Below are 25,194 nucleotides of genomic sequence, written 5' to 3' on the forward strand. Positions count from 1 at the left end.
TGCCTGCCCAGCCCGTCTTCTTTCCAAGCTAGCTCTCTTCCTCCCTTCAAGGCCCTACTGAGAGCTCACCTCCTCCAGGAGGCCTTCCCAGACTGAGCCCCTACCTTCCTCTCCCCCTCGTCCCCCTCTCCATCCCCCGCATCTTACCTCCTTCCCTTCCCCACCTGTATATATGTATATATGTTTGTACATATTTATTACTCTATTTATTTATTTATTTATTTATTTATTGTACTTGTACCTATCTATTCTATTTTATTTTGTTAGTATGTTTGCTTTTGTTCTCTGTCTCCCCCTTCTAGATGGTGAGCCCACTGCTGGGTAGGGACTTGGAGGAGCAGCTTGGCTCAGTGGATAAAGCCCGGGCTTTGGAGTCAGTGGTCATGGGTTCAAATCCTGGCTCTGCCAATTGCCAGCTGTGTGACTTTGGGCAAGTCACTTCACTTCTCCGGGCCTCAGTTCCCTCATCTGTAAAATGGGGATGAAGCCTGTGAGCCCCACGTGGAACAACCTGATCACCTTGTACACCCCCCAGCGCTTAGAACAGTGCTTTGCACTGCATAGTAAGCGCTTAATAAATGCCATTATTATTATTATTATCATCATCAATCGTATTTATTGAGTGCTTACCGTGTGCAGAGCACTGTACTAAGCGCTTGGGAAGTACAAATTGGCAACATATAGAGACAGTCCCTAACCAACAGTGGGCTCACAGTCTAAAAGGGGGAGGCAAAACCAAATGTACTACAAAATAAAATAGAATAGATATGTACAAGTGAAATAAATAGAGTAATAATTCTCCATCCCCCCATCTTACCTCCTTCCCTTCCCCACAGCACCTGTATATATGTATATATGTTTGTACATATTTATTAGTCTATTTATTTATTTATTTATTTTATTTGTACATATCTATTCTATTTATTTTATTTTGTGAGTATGTTTGGTTTTGTTGTCTGTCTCCCCCTTTTAGACTGTGAGCCCACTGTTGGGTAGGGACTGTCTCTATATGTTGCCAATTTGTATTTCCCAAGCGCTTAGTACAGTGCTCTGCACATAGCAAGCGCTCAATAAATACGATTGATGATGATGATAATAAACATGTACAAACAAATTATTATTATTAGGGACTGTCTCTATATGTTGCCATCCTGTACTTCCCAAGCGCTCAGTACAGTGCTCTGCACACCGGTAAGCGCTCAATAAATACGATTGATGATGATGATAATAAATATATACAAACAAATTATTATTATTAGGGACTGTCTCTATATGTTGCCATCTTGTACTTCCCAAGCGCTTAGCACAGTGCTCTGCACATAGTAAGCGCTCAATAAATACGATTGATGATGATTAAATATGTACAAACATATTATTATTATTAGGGACTGTCTCTATATGTTGCTATCCTGTACTTCCCAAGAGCTTAGTACAGTGCTCTGCACATAGTAAGCGCTCAATAAATACGACTGATGATGATTAAATATGTACAAACAAATTATTATTATTAGGGACTGTCTCTATATGTTGCCATCTTGTACTTCCCAAGCGCTCAGTACAGTGCTCTGCACACGGTAAGCGCTCAATAAATACGATTGATGATGATGATAATAAACATGTACAAACAAATTATTATTATTAGGAACCGTCTCTATATGTCGCCATCTTGTACTTCCCAAGCGCTCAGTACAGTGCTCTGCACACGGTAAGCGCTCAATAAATACAATTGATGATGATGATAATAAATATGTACAAACAAATTATTATTATTAGGGACCGTCTCTATATGTCGCCATCTTGTACTTCCCAAGCGCTCAGTACAGTGCTCTGCACACGGTAAGCGCTCAATAAATACGATTGATTGATGGATGGATTGATCCCCACCGAGCCACGCAGGCGGGCCGCAGGGCATTATGGGGAATGTAGTTCCCTTCCCTAGGTGGGAGGGGCCCGGGAGCGGCCAATTAGCGGGGGCCATGTCTGCGCGGCCGTGGACCAATCGGGTGGCTGCCTTGCGACCTGCGGGACGTCCGATTGGCCGCCGAGCGGCCCCCCCGGGGCGGAGGAGGGAGGTGAGCCCGGCGATTGGGCGGGCCCTCCGCAGCGGCGGGCGGGGATTGGCTGCGCCGCGGGCCGCGGAGACGGGGCCTAGCGGCCGGAGCAGGAAGCGCGGAGTGGCAGAGGCGGCGCTCGGAAGGGCGGACGGGCCTCGGCGAGACGATGCGCGTCGCGGGGTGGCTGTGGCTACTTGTCTGCTGCGGCTCGGTACTCTCGTCCTCAGGTCAGTGGGTGGCTCCTCCTCCTCTTCCTCCTCTTCCTCCTCTTCCTCCACCTCCATGCCCTGCTCTCTCCCGGCCGCCGGCAAGGCCTTCCCAACCTGAGCCTTTTCCTCCGCCCGTCATCATCAATCGTATTTATTGAGCGCTTACTGTGTGCAGAGCACTGTACTAAGCGCTCGGGAGGTGCAAGAGACAGTCATCATCAGTCATATTTATTGAGCGCTTACTACTTACTTATTACTTAGCTTATTACTTACTGTCTTCCCCTTTTAGACTGCGAGCCCACTGTTGGGTAGGGACTGTCTCTATATATTGCCAACTTGGACTTCCCAAGCGCTTAGTACAGTGCTCTGCACACAGTAAGCGCTCAATAAATACGATTGATTGATTGATTACTATGTGCAGAGCACTGTACTAAGCGCTTGGGAAGTACAAGTTGGCAACATATAGAGACAGTCATCATCATCAATCATATTTATTGAGCGCTTACTACTTATTACCTAGCTTATTACTTACTGTCTTCCCCTTTTAGACTGTGAGCCCACTGTTGGGTAGGGACTGTCTCTATATGTTGCCAGCTTGGACTTCCCAAGCGCTTCGTACAGTGCTCTGCACACAGTAAGCACTCAATAAATACGATTGATTGATTGATTGATTACTATATGCAGAGCACTGTACTAAGCGCTCGGGAAGTACAAGCTGGCAACATATAGAGACAGTCATCATCATCAGTCATATTTATTGAGCGCTTACTACTTATTACTTAGCTTATTACTTACTGTCTTCCCCTTTTAGACTGTGAGCCCACTGTTGGGTAGGGACTGTCTCTATATGTTGCCAACTTGGACTTCCCAAGCGCTTAGTACAGTGCTCTGCACACAGTAGGCACTCAATAAATACAATTGATTGATTATTATGTGCAGAGCACTGTACTAAGCGCTTGGGAAGTACAAGTTGGCAACATATAGGGACAGTCATCATCATCAATCGTATTGAGCGCTTACTGTGTGCAGAGCACTGTACTAAGCGCTCGGGAAGTACAAGTTGGCAACATATAGAGACAGTCATCATCAATCATATTTATTGAGCGCTTACTATGTGCAGAGCACTGTACTAAGCGCTTGGGAAGTACAAATTGGCAACAGTGGGCTCACAGTCTAAAAGTCGCCCCGACTCCCTCCCTCTTCCTCCCCCCCGCAGCGCTCAGGTCGATATCTGCGTATTTATGATTCTATTTCCTTACATTAATAACAAATAAATAAATAGCGACGGAGTTTGTTAAGCGCTTGCTGTGTGCAAAGCATTGTTCTGAGCGCTGGGGAGGCTCTGTCTCCCCCTTTTAGACTGTGAGCCCACTGTTGGGTAGGGACTGTCTCTCTAGAGAAGCAGCGTGGCTCGGTGGAAAGAGCCCGGGCTCTGGAGTCAGAGGTCATGGGTTCAAATCCCGGCTCCGCCAGCTGTCAGCTGGGTGACTTTGGGTAAGTCACTTCACTTCTCTGGGCCTCAGTTACCTCATCTGTAAAATGGGGGTTAAGACTGTGAGCCCCCTGTGGTACAACCTGATCACCTTGTAACCTCCCCAGCGCTTAGAACAGTGCTTTGCACATAGTAAGCGCTTAATAAATGCCATCATTATTATTATTATTATATGTTGCCAACTTGTACTTCCCAAGCGCTTAGTACAGTGCTCTGCACACAGTAAGCACTCAATAAATACGATTGATTGATCGATTGAGCACTTACTGTGTGCAGAGCACTGTACTAAGCGCTTGGGAAGTACAAGTTGGCAACATATAGAGACGGTCCCTACCCAACAATCAATCAATCAATCGTATTTATTGGGCGCTTACTGTGTGCAGAGCACTGTACTAAGCGCTTGGGAAGTACAAGCTGGCAACATATAGAGACAGTCCCTACCCAACAGTGGGCTCACAGTCTAGAAGGGGGAGACGGAGAACAAAACCAAACATACTAACAAAATAAAATAAATAGAATAGATAGGTACAAGTAAAATAAATAAGCATTGTTCTAAGCGCTGGGGTGGCTCTGTCTCCCCCTTTTAGACTGTGAACCCACTGTTGGGTAGGGACTGTCTCTATATGTTGCCAACTTGTACTTCCCAAGCGCTTAGTACAGTGCTCTGCACAGAGTAAGCGCTCAGTAAATACGATTGATTGATTGAGCGCTTACTGTGTGCAGAGCACTGTACTAAGCGCTGGGGAAGTACAAGTTGGCAACATATAGAGACGGTCCCTACCCAACAATCAATCAATCAATCAATCGTATTTATTGAGCGCTTACTGTGTGCAGAGCGCTGTACTAAGCGCTTGGGAAGTACAAGTTGGCAACATATAGAGACGGTCCCTACCCAACAGTGGGCTCACAGTTTAGAAGGGGAAGACAGAGAACAAAACATATTAACAAAATAAAATAAATAGAACAGATATGTACAAGTAAAATAGAGTAATAATAAATAGAGTAATAAAGGTAATCAGGTTGACAATCAATCAGTCGTATTTATTGAGCGCTTACTGTATGCAGAGCGCTGTCCTAAGCGCTTGGGAAGTACAAGTTGGCAACATATAGAGACAGTCCCCACCCGACAGTGGGCTCACAGTCTAGAAGGGGGAGACAGAGAACAAAACAAAACATATTAACAAAATAAAATAAATGGTATAGATATGTACAAGTAAAATAAGTAGAGTAATAATAAATAAATAAATAGAGTAATAAAGGTGATCAGATTGTCCCATGTGGGGCTCACAGTCTTAATCCCCACTCTATAGATGAGGTAATTGAGATGATGTGTATCTCTCTCCAATTCCTTGTATTTGTATTGATGCCATCGATGCCTTGCCACTTGTTTTGGTGTCCCCCGTTCCCCCCCCCCCCCCCCCCCCCCGACTGCAAGTCCGTTGTTGGGTAGGGATTGTCTCTATTGCTGTATTGTACTTTCCACAAGCGCTTAGTGCAGTGCTCTGCACACGGGAAGTGCTCAATAAATACGATTGAATACATGAATGAATGAACCGGGGAGCCGCGAGCCGTCCCCTGCAGAGCGCCGTTTTCCCTTCTCCCACCCCGGGATCCCGTTCCGGGCGATGAGCGTTGGGTGCGGAGCCGCAGGTTCGAACCGCTGGGATGATGATGATGATGATAGTTATTCATAACAATAATAGTAACCGAAGGGGTTGCTAAGCCCTTACTGTGTGGCAAGCACTGTGTTCCGAGCGCTGGGGTAGATGTAATACAATCAGATGCGACCCTCATGTACGTAAGGCTTCTAGTGGAAGGGAGAGGAAGAAAGGGTATTTAATTCTCGTTTTGCAGATGAGGAAATTGAGACACGGAAAATTTAAGAGACTTGCCCAAGGGCCCAGAGCAGGCAGGTGGCGGGCCCGACATTAGCACCCAGGCCTCCTGACTCACAGGCCTGTTCTCTGTCTATTAGGCCTTGACATTTGGGTGCTGCAGAAGGCTTGTTCGGGGACTGCCGTGATTATAATTGAATTTGTTAAGCGCCTACTATGTGTCAAGCACTGTTCTAAGTGCTGGGGTAGATACAACATAATCAAATTGTTCCACTTGGGGCTCACAGTCTTAATCCCCATTTTCCAGATGAGGTAACTGAGGCACAGAGAAGTTAAGTGGCTTGCCCAAGGTCACACAGCAGACGGGTGGAGGAGCTGGGATTAGAGCCGTTATGCCCAGAGAAAACTACTTCCATTTCAAGGCCCTACTGAGAGCTCATCTCCTCCAGGAGGCCTTCCCAGACTGAGCCCCTTCCTTCCTCTCCCCCTCGTCCCCCTCTCCATCCTCCCCATCTTACCTCCTTCCCTTCCCCACAGCACCTGTATATATGTATATATGTTTGTACATATTTATTACTCTATTTATTTTACTTGTACATATCTATTCTATTTATTTTATTTTGTTAGTATGTTTGGTTTTGTTCTCTGTCTCCCCCTTCTAGACTGTGAGCCCACTGTTGGGTAGGGACTGTTTCTATATGTTGCCAGCTTGTACTTCCCAAGCGCTTAGTACAGTGCTCTGCACACAGTAAGTGCTCAATAAATACGATTGATTGATTGACCACACATCCAAGAATCCTATATTTTTTCCTTTCAAGGGAATATTTGTTTTGTCTTCTACTCCTCTAACAGTGTAGACCTCTACCACGAGCAGACTCTTAGGTGTCCTATGAAATGTGACAATTGTGTGCTATCTACAACATTTGCATCCTTCAACTGATTTGGCTGCAGGAAAAAGAAGTGAACACTCCAAATATATCCTGTGTTTTTAGAGCGTTGGGGCTTCCTAAAACCCTTCTTCTTGAAAGCCGATCTAACTTGTTTTAACTAGTTAAACTATGTAAGGTTCTCTTAGCTGACACAACTTGGGCAATGATGCCCTTACTGGAATATAGTTAATTTAGCACTCAAGAAAGAGATGCATGACTCTAAATGTGCAATCTTGAAGAGTCAGCCACTCAGTTCAATTTATTAGAAACTGTACCTAATTTCTTAGTACAGTGCTCTGCACACAGTAAGCGCTCAATAGATACGATTGATTGATTGATTGATTGATTTCAGGCCAGGCCCAAAACCGTTGGAGAATCTGTCCCTCAGCACCCTCACTCGTCCTGTTTGTGGGTCGGAGGTGTCAGAGGATCTGGGCCTTTGTCACTGGGGGAGGCAGCCTCAGGTACTCCAGGCGCAATCGCGGTCAGCGAAGGGACCATCCAGCAATCGACGTTGACCGTCGTGGTGATCTTTGAATAAGAGTAACAGTGTAGCCTGATGGACCCACAGGGCAGGGAGACAGGCGACCTGGTTCATAATCCCAGCTCTGCCCTTGATCTGCTGTGTGTGATATCTGTTGAGCTCTTACTGTGTGTGGAGCACTGTGCTACACGCTTGAGAGAGTACAATAATAATAATGATAACTGTGGTATTTGTTAAGCTCTTATTGGGGTGGATACAAGAAAATCAGGTTCCTTTCCCACATGGGGCTCACAGTCTTAATCCCCATTTTACAGAAGAGGTAACTGAGGCACAGAGAAATTAAGTGACTTGCCCATGGTCACATAGGAGACAAGACATAGGAGACAAGAACCCAAGGCTTTGTGACTCCCAGGCCCGTGTTATGTCCACTGGGCCATGCTGGGCTCTCTATTTACATCAGAATTGATAGATAAGTTCCCTGCCCATTAAGGAGTTTACAGTCTAGAGGACTTGGACAAGTCATTTGACTTCTTTGTGCCTCAGTTTATTTGTTCTCCTTCCCTCTTAGACTAAGCCCCATGTAAAGCAGGGACTATATCTGATCTGATAATGTCTGTCCTGGCTCTTGACACCTAGTAAGTGCTTACCAAAAAGCACAATTATTATTAGGTAGAATTCAACGTGACACCCGCCATGGGCTCAAAATGCGATTTGCCCAATATGCAGCCTTAAATTCTGTTTTGAGAGCAGTAGGGTGGGCAGGAGGGAGGGTAGTGCCCCTAACAAAGTCAAGTGTGTCATTGTACAATTCATAATTAGCAACACTTGCTAGTATTCCATGGAGAATTTGAAAAGGCAAAGGCAGTGGTGATTGGGTGTGAACACCTGCTGGGTGCAGCACACTGTATATTTATCAAGGACTTGGTGAGGACAGCAGAGTGGCTGAGGAGACACATTCCCTGCCCACTAGGAACTGACACTCCAAAGAGGGAGGCCAAAAATATTTACCCATAGTGTGACCAGTAGGAAATGCAGGCGTGCTCGAGATGGCTGCTGAGGTGGTTCGACTTGGGGTGTTGGGATTTCATCTGGGATGGTTGTTGGAGGAGGTGGGATTTTAAGAGGAAGTTGAACATGGGGAGAGCTGTAGTCTCTACATAGGTTTTGGTGCAAGATACCATTGCAGTCCAAGGAAACAAGTAGAGAGAGGTACACATGAGTTTGCTCTGGAAGAATAAAGAGAGCGAGTGGGTGGAGAGCTGATGATGAAGGCTGGAAGCCCTGCATTCATTCATTCAATCGTATTTATTGACTGCTTACTGTGTGCAGAGCACTGTACAGAGCGCTTGGGAAGTACAAGTCGGCAGCGTATAGAGACGGTCCCTACCCAACAACGGGCTCACAGTCTAGAATGGGGAGACAGACAACAAAACAAAACATGTAGACAGGTGTCATGCAGCTGGTCCTCTTAGCCTGCATAGGCCTGGGAGTCAGAAGGTCATGGGTTCTAATACTGACTCTGCCACTTGTCACCTGTGTGACCCTGGGCAAGTCACTGTACTTCTCTGTGCCTCAGTTACCTTATCTGTAAAATGGGGATTGAGACTGTGAGCCCCACATGGGACAGGGACTGTGTCCAACTTGATTTGTTTGTATCCACCCCAGTGCTTAGTACAGTGCCTGGCACATAATTGGCACTTAACAAATACTATGTTTGTTGTTGTTGTTATATATGTGGCAGACATTGGGAAGCCAGTGGAAGTCTTGGAGGATTGAAGAGAGACAGCGTGGCTAATTGGAAAGAGCATGGGCCTGGGAATCGGAGGACCTGTGTTCTAAACTCCACTCTGCCAATTTCTTGCTGTGTGACCTTGAGCAAATCACTCGTATTTATTGAACACTTACAGTATAATAAAGTTGGAGGCACGCCACCCTGCCCTTAATGAGCTTTTTCTGTGCCTCAGTTTCCTCAACTGAAAAATGGGGATTAAATCCTACTCCTTTCTACTTAGACTGTGAGCCCTGTGTGAAACAGGGACTATATTCAACCTGATGAGTTTGTACCTACCCCAGTGCTTAGACCAGTGCTGTATACAGAGCAAACCCTTTACAAATACCATAAAAAATTCCTGCCAAGCAACCTTTTGAGAAGATGATCTTTTTGACAGAGTGGTCTATTGACAGAAGTGAAGAGAGAGAGAGACTGGAAAGGGGAGACTAGCAAGGAGGCTGATGTAATAGTCCCCCTGTATGAACAGAGTTTGATTTTCCTTTCTCCACCCCTCACTGCCCCCAGAATCTTGTTCTGCATAGCATCTAACAACTTACCTGACTTAGAAATATTTTGGTGAGGTGAAAGAAAACCTTACCTGACAAGGATTTGAACAGTTGTAGGCCTTAAAGGTAATAAAGGTGCGTTGTTCTACTCTGTGGCTCGTGTCATCCAGAGCTCCTTGATGGTTGTTAAAATAATCTTCCAGATTCTAATGGACTCTTTTCTTTCATTGTTTAAACTGCTGTAGTTTACATGGCATATTAGCCTGGAGGTTTATCCCTTTCTGTTAGAGACAGTCTTAAATATCAGGTATTAAGTTTTGGTACTACTCCAAATGGGAAATTCTTCTTGCTGAATTTTATCTTGATAAAGCACCCACCTTCTGGGGGAATGACAATTAATTGTGTGCCTAGTACATGGAGTACTTTGGGCAAATTGAAATGAAAACTTTGTTGGTCTAGACTATAAACGCGTTATGGTCAGAGAACTTGTCTGCTCATTTTGTTGTATTGTACTCTCCCAAGGGCTTAATACAGTGCTATGCACAAGTAAGTGCTCAGTAAATATGATTGATTAAGCAATCAACTGGGTCACTTACCACCTGACATTTTAGTATTTTGTTTCAGAAATCCTTAAAATGAAATCAGCCCACTACTCCCCAGGCAGGATTTTCATGTGATGTGTGCGCAGTAAAGAGCAAAGTTGTTTCCTTTCACCTTGTGCCAATTATCAACTAAGTAATCTCCCAGTGCTTCACTTTCTCAGACTCTGAAATTGGAGCGGTCAGGAATTTGGGTGCAAAATCTTTTGTGACTTTTCCCTTTAACATTTTACTGTGGCCCAGAGAGTTCAAGTGTTGTGGTCTATTTATTGAGCACCTCAGCAAGAGCCCTGAAAGACGACTGGCTCACATGGTCAGCGAAGACAGCAGCAGCAGCCGCCAGGGCTGCTGCCTTAGGGCTCTCCAGGCAGCATTGTTGTTTCACTGGTGTTTGGTCATCGGTGGCCATTGCATGGAAAAACCCAGCCTGTTCATCTCTGCCCTCCTTCTTGTTGCACCCCGAGCCCCAGCAAGAACCGGAGGGCCATAGCAAAAGAGAGTGAGTCTAGTAATCCATTCCCTTGTGCAGGTTCTCTTCCCTGAAGTCTCAGGACTGAAGCTCATCAATTGTTTCCATTAATGATAATAATTGTGGTATTTGATAAGCACTTATGTGCCAGGCACTGTTCTAAGCACAGGGGGTAGATACAGTGTAATCAGGTTGGACACACACCCATGTCCCACAAGTGGCTCACAATCTTAATCCCCATTTTACAGATGAGGTAACTGAGGCACAGAGAAGTGAAGTGATTGGTGAATACCCAAGGTCCCACAGCAGACATGTGACAACACTGGGATTAGACCCCAGATCCTTCTGACCCCCAGGCCTGTGCTCTATCTACTAGGCCATGCTGCTTCTCATTATCATCACCATCCTCCAAATTGCATAATGCAAACACTTGTAATGGCATAACTGACCATACTGCTTGGTTGCTGGCATTGTATACCTTAAATGATCAAACAGGAGATAGGCAAAAGGGTTCAAATCCCGAAACTTCAGTTGATTTTCTTGCCTCCAGTTTCTGCTGCTCCAATGCAAGGCAGCAAAAGAAATTATTGCTAGAGCTAAGCTGGGTTTTGCTCAGCAGTCCCTCTGTGATACCTCAATGTGGTTCAGGTGCCCAGGGCCCTTGTCCAGCATTTGCTGTGATCCTCCAAGTTGCTTTAGAACTGATTTCTGGGGCAGGACAAGCAGTACCCTTAAAGCTGAGCGTTTTTTTATTCCAACCCCAAATTTACCCCTGAATCTCTATATGCCTTTGGCAAATTACTGCCTCAGTTTCCTCATCTGGTAAATGGGGACGACTAGAATTCCCGCTGCGAGCCTTAGCAAGGTACGGAAAAGCCTTCTGCAAGTGGAAGGTGTCCTAAAAGAAATTCTTTCTGTTCTCCCTCCAGGGTTATTTGGTTTTCAGCCATCCCCTGAGGTAGTAGCAACTGATCAGAACTTTCCCCCGGGTATGCCGTGGAATTATACTTGGTGATTTCTTGTGTCACTCCCACTTGGCGATTGTATGGTGGGTTTGCCAGGCTTGTCAGAGCAGCGGCCACCGTGTGTCCAGCGATTGGGCACACCCAGGCCCCCAGGGCAGCCTCAGGCACCCGCACACAGCTGGAAGGGCCTTTAACTTAGTCCTTGCAAATAAGTACAGTACAATGTGAAACTCCAGTAACGGATCATAGTATGCTGGGAAATACCAGGGCGATAAGAGTTTAAAAGCTTGGACTGGTAAATTAGATGTACTCAACTGTCTAGGCCCAGGTAAACATCAAATTGCTGTACGCAAAGCTCTTGATTTGCTCGGATCAGCCATAAGGCAATTAGGGTTCGTTTTTTTTATTTGTTTTTTTTAATGGAATTTATTGAGTACTTACTTTGTGCCAGGCACTGTACTAAGCACTGGGATAGATTCAGGCTTATCAGGTTGGACCCACAGTCCTTGTCCCATGTGGCACTCAGTCTTATTCCCCATTCTACAAGTGAGAGAACCGAGGCACAGAGAAGTTAAGTGACTTTCCCAAGGTCACACTGGGATTAGAACCCAGGGCCTTCTGACTCCCAGGCCTGGGCTTTATCTATTAGGCCATGCTGCTTCTCTTTTTCTAGTTTGAACTCATAGTCTGCTTCTATATCGTTACACTGCCATCTGATCATTTGAAGTATAAATGGTTTTAACTGCTTCATCGCCAGAAAGATATATTTTGCTGTAATCAGGTTTTTTTGGATAATGGAGATTTTCCTTGTGCTCTGTGTCTTTTTGTCATTTAGTGCTCTTTCTCTTAACATTCCATTCTTGGGGAACCAATAAAGAGGGTTAACTGGGGTTTCTCAAGAGAGGCTGCCCTCAGACTTAGGACATAATTGGTGCCTGGACACTGTCTTAAGCCAAAACACAGCTTGGAGTCAGTCTTCTTATGGGATCAGCGTTATAACTAGGGGACCGGTTCCCGAACCCAGGCCGGGTACTCTATACCCAAATTGCCCAGAGTTATGTACACATTCAGCAGTGCTCGAAGAGCAGTGTAGCTACATGAATGAGTTTTTACTGATCTTGGATGCCATTTCCGAGTAGCTAGCAAACTGTGTCCCAGACTGACCCGTCGGCCTAACGAAACACACCGACCCCTTCTCCGAGCCCCCAGTCCTCTTCTGTTGTCTTTATCACTGTCGTCATCTCTCTTCTCTGTAGTTTCAGTTCTTCAGGCTTTGGCTTAGCAGCTGCAGCTGACACAGCCATCACAAGGTTGGGGGCCGGTCTGTGTGGTGCCAGCGGAGGAGGATGGGGAGACGGTCAGTCAGGGAGGAGGGCTGAGGCAGCAGCCCCCTCTTCCCGCCATCCACCCCCGCCTTTTGCCCCAGTTAGTAATCTTTTTTTTTTGTGATCGCTAAGCTAAAGCCCACGTGCCACATCATATTTAGAAACATCGGAAGTAGTGCTTGTCGTCTCTGGAAGAGTCATAATTTGAGAACCTCATAAGTAGAACAAAATCAGATGTAGTTGGAAAGTTGAACCATCTTAGAATTGAAGAGATCTAAAACTTATCACGTGCTGAAAGAGCGTGCTTCTTGGGGTCCGGGTGAGGGCAGAACTACCAACTCAATGTCGATAAACTGAATTGTCCTTATTTTATGATCTAGTCCTAGAATAGCATGCTTGGCACAGTGCGTCTGACTTTGTGGGGAAGAGGGGAGCCAGAACTTCAGCCCTACCTCCATCTTGTTTCCAATCCCGAGAAATGCATTAGACCCATCAGAGGTTGCCTCTCTCCACTTAGGCCCAGAGAAGCAGCGTGGCTCAGTGGAAAGAGGCCAGGCTTGGGAGTCAGAGGCCATGGGTTCAAATCCCGGCTCCGCCACTTGTCAGCTGTGTGACTTCGGGCAAGTCACTTCACTTCTCTGTGCCTGTTACCTCATCTCGAAAATGGGGATTGACTGTGACCCCCCTGTGGGACAACCTGATCACCTTGTAACCTCCCCAATGCTTAGAACAGTGCTTTGCACATAGTAAGCGCTTAATAAAAACTCCTCACTCTCGGCTTCAAGACTCTCCATCACCTCACCCCCTCCTACCTCACCTCCCTTCTCTCCTTCTACAGCCCAGCCCGCACCCTCTGCTCCTCTGCCGCTAACCTCCTCACTGTGCCTCTTTCTCGCCTGTCCCGCCGTCGATCCCCGGCCCACTTCCTCCCCCTGGCCTGGAATGCCCTCCCTCCGCACATCCGCCAAGGTAGCTCTCTTCCTCCCTTCAAAGCCCTATTGAGAGCTCACCTCCTCCAAAAGGCCTTCCCAGACTGAGCCCCCTTTTTCCTCTCCCCCTCCCCAATTCCCCCCGCCCTACCTTCTTCCCCTCCCCACAGCACCTGTATATATGTTTGTACAGATTTATTACTCTATTTATTTTACTTGTACATATTTACTATTCTATTTATTTTGTCAGTGATGTGCATCTAGCTTTACTTCTATTTATTTTGATGACTTGACACCTGACCACATGTTTTGTTTTGTTGTCTGTCTCTTCCTTCTAGACTGTGAGCCAGTTGTTGGGTAGGGACCGTCTCTATATGTTGCCAACTTGTACTTCCCAAGCACTTAGTACAGTGCTCCGCACACAGGAAGCGTTCAATAAATACGATTGAATGAATGAATGAATAAATGCCATTATTATTATTACAAACCAACAGATCTATAAGAGTTTAGCAACAGCTTCCTACCCACAAGATTGTACAAGAGAAATAATACCACTGGGAGACATGTGGCAGTCTTTGTCCAAAGAGCCAAATGCTTCTTTGCAAATTTGGCTTTCTCTTGCAGTATCCCTGAGACCACAAGGCAGAGGCTGTCATTTTTTTTTCTAGTTTTACAGGCGACCCAAAGAGTTTATCTTGCTGCTTACCAAAGGGAGGGAGAGAGAGAGAGAGAGTATGTAGGTAGCATATCAGGGGTGGGCAAGTATTTGGGCTGAAGGGCTCTGAATGTGTTTACCTGGTAGGGAATGTACAGTTTTCCTATCCCTCAGGCAATAATGGGAGGGGGAGGAAGGGATAAGGTGATTTAAGAGGTGGAAGCCATTGTATTTGCTCTTTCCTGGACTCACACCCAGTTTATGCTGTCAGCATCTCCCACCATACCCCACAGCCCCCAAAGCCACTGGACATAGTTGGAGGGGAGGGGGCGCCTTGCAATGGAATGAATTAAACAACAGGCTACATAGCCAGACTACCTCTGGCATATCCCTGACTAGTTCTTTTCCTGGTGAAACATTATTTTTTGATATTTTCCCCTTCTCTTTCTCTGAATATATATATATATATATATATATATATATATAGTCTATATTATACAATACATTGTAGATCATAATATGTATTGTTCATAATATAAAATGTAATATATGTCCTTGTTCATTTGTTCAACAACAGATTAATTTGGCACTCTCTTTTTTGAAAGAACACCCGTGTCATTTTACAGTCTTATGACATAATCTATCAGATGAAAGTTGACCCTCTTTTGCAAAACCAAAATTCACAGTTAGAAAAGCAATCTAAACCGTGGGCCATGGTATGTCAGCTTTTGGGCAAGTACATCGAGAAGCAGCATGGCATAGTGGCAAGAGCATGGGTTTGGGAGCCAGAGGTCGTGGGTTCTAATCCTGGCTCTGTCACTTGTCTACTGTGTGATCTTGGACAAGTCACTTAACTTCTCTGTGCCTCAGTTACCTCATCTGTAAAATGGGGATTGAGATTATGAGCCCCATGTGGGACAACCTGATTATCTTGTATCTATCCTAGTGCTTAGAACAGTGCTTGGCACATAGTAAGCACTTAACAAATACCATAATTATTATTATTAGTAGTATTATTAGTATTAAGGTACTTAAGCACATACTGTATACAGAGACTCAGTAGAGTTGGTAGACACAGTCCCTGCCCACAAAGAGCTTACAGTCCAGAGGGGGAGACATACATTTACATAAATTATGGATAGGGGAAATGGCAGAGTAGAAGGATATATATTTAAGTTCTGGGGTGGAAAGAGCACGGATTTCGGAGTCAGAGGTTGTGGGTTTTAATCCCGACTCTGCCACTTGTCAGTTTTGGGCAAGTCACTTAACTTCTCTGTGCCTCAGTTGCCTCATCTGTAAAATGAGGATCAAGACTGTGAGCCCCATGTGGGATAACTTGATTACCCTGTATCTACCCCAGTGCTTAGAACAGTGCTTGGCACATAGCGCTTAACAAATATCATAATTACTATTATTATTACGGGTATATATCCAAGTGTGTAGACGATGAAGAAGGAAGTGTGAATAGAGAACTGACATCTTCATCAGGGAAGGCCACTTGGAAGAGATGTGATTTTAGGACAGATCTGAGAGCAATGTACGGAAAAGCAAGAACTTTCTATTTTCTGGTCTTATTGCTTGATCTCTCATTTGTCACTGAAATCTCGGGAAATGATTGAACTTCAGTGTCTTTGGCCCCATTTTAAACTTGTGTCTATTACAGGGGAAGGGAGTTTGTGTTCTGAGAATAGTTCTCCGACTGCCATCTGCTTAATTCTTTCTCTTTTTTAGTGGTAAAAAGCACTCTAACCTGGTTTGGGCCCCCAGCATTTTCTTTACTCAGACTATTAGTTAGCAAGGATTCCTGTTTCTGGAGAGAGGTGCTGTGATTATGATGCAATGCAAATGAAATAGACATCAGAGAACATTGAATCCTATTACTTGACATTCAAAACAAATTTCATCAGAACTGTTCCTCTCATGAGCTGTTGTTCCCATGTGTCCATAAATTTTTTTGAGTTATTTTCCAGATATTAGGAGACTAGATACCTTCATACTGTTAATCACTGGCTCTTTTTAAGAAAGCTGTGCTTTTATATGCGTGCTCCCATGTGTAACAACAATTGTAAAGGCCAGTAAATTGCTGGACCTCATCCAAGTGGTAAAAAAAATCTCACAAAAGTCACTATTTTGCTGTTATAATAGAGCTATCCTTTGGTTCCAGGACCATGGTCATGTAGTTGTATTGCATCACGGGAGTGGATGACCCACTGAAAATCACTTGCCCAGGGGGCCCCTTAGTATCCCTCCCCCTCCAAATCCAGCAGACTTCTACTTGCCTGATATTCAAAGCCTTCCTAAAGTCCCATCTCCTCCGAGAGCCTCCCCTGGATTAATCTTCATCTCCATGGCTTAGTGGAAAGAGCATGGTCTTGAGAGTCAGGGGTTGTGAGTTCTAATTCTGCCTCTGCCATTTGCCAGCTGTGTGACTTTGGGCAAGTCACTTGACCTCTCTGTGCCTCAGTTACCTCATCTGTAAAATGGGGATTAAGACTGTGAGCCCCATGTGGGACAACCTGATTATCTTGTATCTATCACAGTGCTTGGAACAGTGCTTGGCACATAGTAAGCGCTTAACAAATGCAATCATTATTCTTTTCCCTACCTACTGCTGCTGCAACACTTCTGTACCAACTATACCATCCTTAGCACTTTGGTTTATTTCTTGCACACCTAGTAATAGTAGCAGTAATAAGCTCTTCCTGTGTGGAGAGAGCACTGTATTAAGCTCTGGGGAAGACTGCATGGATGGTAATTAAGCACAGACCTTGGTCCTTAAGGGACTCAAATTTCAGAATACAGAGCAGGAGAAGGAATTAGAGACCTACATAAGGAGCACTGAAGCCATAAAATAGCATAAAAATCTAGAACCCCGGCAATCTAGAACCGCATGAGTCTAGAACCTCGATGATCTAGGCACTAAGACAGGGCAAAGGGAGGAACTTAGAGCCTCGGGGCACCGGAGCCACCTTGGGAACCTAAAGCCTCCTGGAGCTGGAATCTAAAACCTCAGGCACCTAGAACCTCGATGCTCTAGAACCTCAATGATCTAGAACATGGGTGACCTAGGAACTACCGAGCCTAGAACCACAGTGATCTAGAACCCCAATGGTGCAGCGCCTCGTGAATCTAGAACCTTGGTGACCTAGAACCTCAAGAGTCTAGTACCTTGTGAGTCTAGAACCTCGATGATCTAGGCACTAAGACTAGGCAAGGGAGGAACCTAGAGCCTCAGGGCACCAGAGCTGCCTCAGAAACCTAGAGCCCCTGGATGCCAGAGCCACCACGGGGAACCTAGAGCCTTGGGGCGCTGGAGCCGCCTTGGGAACCTAGAGCCACTCTATTCTGGAGCTGCCTTGGGAACCTAGAGCCTCTGGGAGCTGGAGGGGACCTAGAACCTCAGGAGTCTAGACTGTGAGCCTGTTGTTGGGTAGGAATTGTCTCTGTTGCTGACTTGTATAATAATAATGGCATTTATTAAGCGCTTACTATGTGCAAAACACTGTTCTAAGCTCTGGGAACTGTTCTAAACGCTGGGCACTGTGTGCTTAGTACAGTGCTGTGCACGCAGTAAGCGCTAAATACATACGATAGAATGAATGGATGAATAAAAAACCAGCATAAATACCCAAAGGCAAAAGTCAAATCGATCAGGTGCTGTGGTTAGAGAAGCAAAATTTGAGGTTCCTTGTGGCCCAGGGTCCAAGGGCCACCCACAACCACAGGGGCTGCTCCAGTAGCCCCTAGTCTTCCCATGCTGTGGGTGCTGCTGTCTTTTCTTTGCCCCACAAGGTGGTGGTGGGCAGGATGGGCTGGAGGGCCCCCAGTGGGTAGAGGAGGTCCTGGGTGGGATCCCAAGGAAGCGGAAGGGTCATCAGGGATGGTACAAGGCAGAGGTGTCCAGGGCGTGCTGCTGCTTGTTTCCACTGGGGTAGTGGAAACCTGGATGGGTTGGGTCCCCTTGATGGTGCAGGTTTCCGGGGAGTCCCTGTGGCTGTGCCAGGGTGGGGGCACGCCAAGGGCATTCAGCTGCATCTTCTGGCCTTGCAACTCGGTGCTCACAGAGCGGGAACAGGGACCCAGGTTTCACAGAGTATCAGGAACAGGACCTTTCTACTTGTTTTGTTGTCTGTCTCCCCCTTCTAGACTGTGAGCCTGTTGTTGGGTAGGGACCGTCTCTGTATGTTGCCGATTTGTACTTCCCAAGAGATTAGTTCAGTGCTCTGCACACAGCAAGTGCTCAATAAATAGGATTGAATGAATGACTTCTGGGGGCCGCAGAGGAGAGGCAGCAGTTACCGGTTGCCTCTAATCCAGTCAGTTGTGTTTATTGAGTCCTTACTGTATGCACAGCATTGTACTAAGTGCTTGGGAAAGTGCAATATAACAGACACATGCCCTGCCTGCAACAAGTTTACAGTCTAGAGGGGGAGACAGATAATAGTATAAATAAATTACAGATATTTACCTAAGTGCCTTGGGGCTGACAGCGGGGATGAATAAAGGGAGCAAGTCAGGGTGATGCAGAAGAAAGTGGAGAAGAGGACCCCTTTTTCTTCTTCCTTCAGTGTGTGAATTATCCAAGTGTCTGTCTCACCTGTTAGATAGTAAGCTCCTAAAGGGCAGGGATGATGTGTGCTACGTTAATTCTATTTTCCCAAGCACTTAGTACAGTGCACACCTTCGGACTCCTTGCCATTCAGGATGGGCATTGTTCAGGTACCCACGGTTAAAATGGAAAGGCAGTTTTACCATCAGGAGGGAATACGTACGTTTGAGTTATTTTTGCAGTAGAGGTGATGGTTTGCGCTGGGACAGCCAAACTCTTTATCAGAGCACAGGTCTGGGGAGTCCAACGGCCTGGGTTCTAATCCTTGCTCTGCCACTTGTCTGCTTTGTGACCTTGGGCAAGTCACTTCACTTCTCTGGGCCTCAGTTACCTCATCTGTTAAATGGGGATTAAAACCGTGACTCCCAACGTGGGATATGGGCTGTGTCCAACCTGATTAGTTTGTATCTATCCAGCACTTCGTACTGTGCCTGGCACATAATAAGCACTTAACAAATACCATTAAAAAAAAAAAGATGGCTGGAAGGGAGACTCGGTGCATACTGTGGTCACAGAACAAACTCTCTTGGAGACCTCAACAGCAGCAAATACCTCTGTGGCCTTAACCTGTGCCCTCAGGAGGCCATTGATCATTTTGTTACCCATAATACATAGTAAGCGTTTGGGAAAACCTTAGTTGTGTGCTAACAGAGCATAGGCCTAGGGATCAGGAGATCAGGGTTTTCATTCCAGATGTAACCCCTGTTAATCATGTCTCTTCTCAACCTGTCTTTCCAAGATCACTGTTGTGTGATCTTGGGCAGGTCCCTTAACCTCCTTTATCTCTTTGGTTATCTGTTATATCCGTAAAATGAGACGATGCTTGCCTTTCTTACCTTTTTTTTAAATAATCATGGTATTTGTTAATTGCTTAATATATGCCAAGCACTGTACTAAATGCTGGGGTAGATAAAAGCTAATCAGGTTAGACACAAGTCCATGTTCCATATGGGGCTCACAGTCTTCATCCCTATTTTACAGATGAGGTAATTTAGGTACAGAGAAGTTAAGTGACTTGCCCAAGGTCACATAGATAAAAGTTGGAACTGGGATTAGAACCCAGGTCCTTCTGACTCCCAGGCCTCTATCCACTAGACCACCCTGCCTCTCTTTCCTCTTAGATTATGAGCCCCATTTGGGGTATAGGCTGCCTAATCTGGTTAACTTGCACCTACCCAAGATTTAGCACAGTGCTTGGAACTTAGTAAGAATTTTATAAATGTCATAGTTAATTGTATTTATTGAGTGCTTACTCCGTGCAGGACACTGTACTAAGCTAATGGGAGAGTACAATACAGCAGTATAACAGACACATTCCTTGCCCACAACGATCTTACAGTCTAGGGGGCGAGACAGATATTAATATAAATAAATAAATTACAGATATGTACCTAAGTGCTATGGGGCTGGGTGTGGGGGATGAATAAAGGGAGCAAGTCAGGGCAATGTAGAAGGGAGCTGAAAAAAAGGAAAAGAGGGTGAAGTCAGGGAAGGCTTCTTGCAGGAGATGTGCCTTCAATAAGTCTTTGAATCTTGGGGAGAGTAATTGTCTGTCAGATATGAGGAGGGAGTTTGTTGCAGGACATGGGCAATAGGTCAGCAGTGTGATAGATGAGATTGAGGGACAGTGAGAAGGTTAGCATTAGAGGAATCATAGACTGTAAGCTCCTTGTGAGCAGGGAATATGTCTGCCAACTTTTATAGTGTACTGTCCCAAGTGCTTAGTACAGTGCTCTGCACAGTTAGTGCTTAATAAATAGGATTGATTGAGCTGGAGGATGTGTAGAAATGGGCTAACCAGTTATTCCAGGGGATTTAGAAGCTTCCATATGAGATTAGTGGAAAAGATTAGGATTCTTCGTTCTGGAAAGACAGGTTGAGAGGAGACATGATTAAAGTCTACGAATTCCTGTGGGGTGTTTGGCAAGTCACCTATTGAAACTTGAATGTGGTAGATTCCCAAGAAACTAAAGGAAACCTTTCTTCCCAAAGTGAATGGTTTGATTATAGGATACTTACTGCAGGGAGATTTTGGATAGGAAATATCCATAGGATAAAGGGTTTTATATCAACTCATGAATGGACTGACTGTAATAGGAAACTGAAGGAAAAGTTGGGCATGTAGATGAAAAAATTATAGGTATTGGGTTGCAACTAAACTAGTGGCATTTCTGGATGTCAGTCACACGGGCCCACCAGGCAACCTTTGGCCAACATCAAAGTGAATCATTAGTGCGATGCGGTGGTGCTACCCTTTATGTTCTTAAGATGTATGTTTGTTGAAGTTGTCAGCCAGCGATCAGTGATATAAAGGTACACCTGAGAACCTTTCTGATAGAAGTGGGGGAAAAAAGCAAAAGCTTAATTTGTTGTTGCCTGTCTTATTCTATATCTATACCATGATGTGCTTTCACAGTGGTTAAGTTTTAAGTCCAACACATTGCTGGTTAAGGGGAGAAAGTTATGTTAACTCAGAGGGGTAGTGTAGCCTAGTGGAATGAGTGTCAGCCTGGGAATCAGAGGACCTGGCTTCTAATCCCAGGTTGAGCAAGTCTTTTAAATTCTTTGTGCGTCAATTTCCTCATCTGTGATAAGGGGATTCCATATCTGTTCATCGTCATACTTATACTGTGAGTCCCATGTGGGACAAGTACTGTGTCCAACTTGATTAACTTATATCTACTCCAGTGGTTACTAAGATGCTTGGCACATAGCGCTTAATACACCATAATTATTGTTACCTTACTGCCCTCCAGGATTGCCCAGTAATCTCTCTTGGGTCCTTTAGAGTGCAGGTCTGAGAGTCAGAAGGACCTGGGTTCTAATCCCGGTTCTGCCACTTGTCTGCTGTATGACTTTGGGCAAGTCACTTCTCTGTGCTTCAGATACCTCATCTGTAAAATGGAGGTTAAGACTGTGAGCCTCTTGTGGGATAGGGACTGTGTCCAACCCGATTACCTTGTATCTATCCCAGGGCTTAGAACCGTCCCTGGCAATAGCAAGTGCTTAACAAATACCATTTTTAAAAAAGTATACAAGACTTATGTGTCCTTGACATACTTTATTTTTCATTTTATTGGGGAATCATCAGTGAGCCAAAATGGAATTTGCTACATTTTCCAAGCCAGTTTGAATCCACTCTAGCCCCAGAGAATTCAACCCACTGATAGGCATTTTAGCTCACTGACTGAAACTCCCGGCCTTCCAGTCATTAAGAGGTGCAAAATTTTATTTTTCAAATCCTGCACCTAAAGTCCTCTGTAGGGCTACAATATACACACTGGTTGACTGTCTCTGGTATTTATTCACTTATTCATTCACTTATCTATCTTTCCATTCTCCATTTTCTTCTAACTGTTTATCATATCATGTATCTCTCATGCTTTAGATTGTAAACTTCTTGAGGACAGGGTTTCTGTCTTTTGCCCTTTTTGTACCTGACAGGTACAGTAGTGTGTTGTGCATAGGGTGAAGACTCAAATATTACTGTGCGATTACTTGGAAGAACAGGTGAAATGCACAGGACCGATGCTTTGCGCTTGCCCTAACCATGTCGACTGCTTTTATTGAACATCATTATTTTTTGGCATTCAATCTTTGCAGAACTCCTGGGGTGGGGGGAAAATGAGAGAGAAAACTAGAAATCAAGAGACATTACTCTCCAGTGGCCATGATTTCTTGAATAGTTAAATTAGAAAAAAGAAAAAAGAAACTGCCTCAGCTGAAAAGTAAAGAATGTGAACATCCAACCCTAACTCTATTGTATTGTATTTTTTAAACACTGCCTCTCTTCTAAAGGAGCCACCTGCAGGCAATTCTGCAGGGGTACTACTCAATATCACCATAGAGATGAGGATGATGATGGTAATAATAACTGTAATTGTGGTATTAAGTATATATGTGCCAAGAGCTGGGACAGACAGTACAATCAGGTCAGCTTGTGGGCAGGCAATGTCTGTTTATTGTTATATTGTACTCTTCCAAGTGCTTAGTACAGTACTTTGCACACAGTAAGTGCTTAGTTAATATGACTGAATGAATGACTGAAAGGTCAGACACAGTCCCTGTCCCACATGGCTCTTTATCTAAGGAGCAGGGAAGACAGGTATTTAATCCCCATTTTATCGATCAGGAAACCGAGGCCCAGAGAAGTTCAGTGACTTGCCCAAGGTCACCCAGCAGGCGAGTGGCAGAACTGGATTTAGAACCCAGGTCTCATGACTCCTTGGCCCGTTATATTTCCACTCATTGATTAAAGGTGGTATAAAATCACTACAGGGTAGTGGTATACTGGTATTCAGGGCAGCCTTGAAGTACTTAAAATATCGTGTTTAAAAACTATTGCCCTGAAATGGTGTGGCTGGCCTTTTTTTTTTTTTTTTTTTTGGGTAAAGTTGCGCAGAGTTTAGCATTCATTTCATTCAGTCGTATTTATTGAGCGCTTACTGTGTGCAGAGCACTGTACTAAGAGCTTGGGAAGTACAGGTTGGCAACATATAGAGACGGTCCCTACCCAACAGTGGGCTCACAGTCTAGAAGGGGGAGACAGACAACAAAACAAAGCATATTAACAAAATAAAATAAATAGAATAAATATGTACAAATAAAATAGAGTAATAAATACGTACAAACATATATACATATATACAGGTGCTGTGAGGAGGGAAGGAGGTAAGGCGGGGGGATGGGGAGGGGAGGAGGGGGAAAGGAAGGAGGGGACTCAGTCTGGGAAGGCCTCCTGGAGGAGGTGAGCTCTCAGTAGGGCTTTGAAGGGAGGAAGAGAGCTAGCTTGGCGGATGTGTGGAGGGAGGGCATTCCAGGCCAGGAGGATGACGTGGGCCGGGGGTTGATGGCGGGACTGGCGAGAACGAGGCACGGTGAGGAGATTAGTGACAGAGGAGCGGAGGGTGCGGGCTGGGCTGTAGAAGGAGAGAAGGGAGGTGAGGTAGGAGGGGGCGAGGTGATGGAAAGCCTTAAAGCCGAGAGTGAGGAGTTTTTGCCTGATGCGTAGGTTGATTGGTAGCCACTGGAGATTTTTGAGTTATTTTAAGTTATTTAAGTTTAAGTTATTTTAAGTTAGTTGTTTATTTTAAGTTATTCTGAGTTTCTTCAGTATGTTTTCAGAAGTGAAACAGGGACTAAGAGGTAGCTTTAACTTTGAATTTGAATTTTTAATCCCTTGAAAGATGGATATGCAACATGTTTTTATAATCTTTCAAATCTTTGTTCATCTAGTACTGAAGAAGGTTTTGCCAAGACCTTGGATTTAGCTTCATATAACAGTGGTCATGGGAAACAAAGGTCAAATACTTTGCAATAAATGGGAAGCCTAGTGCATTTATTTAAGCAAAACCTCAGAAAAGAGGAGAGTAACAGGAATGTAAGAAAATGGTAGGGACACCTGAGAGGTGGAACACCTCATGAGAACAAATCCACAGCAGCTCATAATTGTCAAGGGATAAGTTGTGTTGTTCTTCTGCTGGAATCTTTATTCACGAGCACTTCACATTTCTTTGTTAGTGGGTCACCGGCAGATATTTATGGGCTGCTAAGCCTGCTGCCATTCAGGTTCTGTGCTTTCTTGCCCAAAATGAGTGGAACACAAATAGTTGGTGTGTGTTCTTTTGTTCACTGACACTATCTCCTCTTGGTTTTCCTATCACTTTGACCACTCCTCCGTACATTTTGCAGGTTCCTCCTCTGCCTCCCACCCCCTAACTGTGGGAGTCTTTCAAGGCTCAGTTTTAGGGCCCCTTCTTTTCTCCTTCTGTACCCACACAACCTTAGGGAACTTATTTGCTCCCATGGCTTCACTTGCCATCTCTTCTCTGAGGCCCAGAGTATCAGGATCACTCCACTTTGCCTAGCATGGAGAAGGAAAAGCTGAGACTAGTGAAAGACATAATGAGTGGAACCTCACTCATTCTAGAAATTGAATCATGGAGACTTGACCTGGGATAGCAAATGATTCCTTGATGATATTTATTAAGCAATTTCTGTATAACAGGTTTTGGGGTCTTGTTTTGTCTTATGCTGTCCAGTCGTCTCCAACCCATAGTGATTCCAGGGACAGAACTCCCCACCTCCATCTGCAGTCATTCTGGTAGTGTATCCATAGAGTTTTCTTGGTAAAAATACGGAAGTGATTTACCATTGCCTTCTTCCGTGCAGTAAGCTTGAGTCTCCACACTTGACTCTCTCTCATGCTGCTGCTGCCCAGCACAGTTGAGTTTTGACTTATAGCAGAGTGCCTGCCCAAGCTAGGAATGGAATGGGTAGGCCTCTGCTTGACTCTCCCTCCCGTAGCCGACACTGGTAGAGTACTGGAAACTCTCTAGGTGTGATCCTGAGAGGGGAAGTGTT

At 45.0% G+C, this 25,194-nt stretch overlaps 1 protein-coding gene across 1 annotated transcript in view; it reads left to right on the plus strand.

The window, feature by feature from the left end:
• The first annotated feature begins 2,178 nt into the window (after positions 1-2,178).
• Positions 2,179-25,194, plus strand: part of SEL1L (SEL1L adaptor subunit of ERAD E3 ubiquitin ligase) — an 81,755-nt gene continuing 58,739 nt past the window's right edge. Inside the window, exon 1 of the mRNA XM_038752571.1 lies at positions 2,179-2,281. Coding sequence (XP_038608499.1) covers positions 2,221-2,281 — 61 coding nt within the window. The 5' untranslated portion in view covers positions 2,179-2,220. The remainder of the gene's footprint in view (positions 2,282-25,194) is intronic.

Source organism: Tachyglossus aculeatus, chromosome 1, assembly GCF_015852505.1.
Source record: "Tachyglossus aculeatus isolate mTacAcu1 chromosome 1, mTacAcu1.pri, whole genome shotgun sequence".
Lineage (NCBI taxonomy): Eukaryota > Metazoa > Chordata > Mammalia > Monotremata > Tachyglossidae > Tachyglossus > Tachyglossus aculeatus.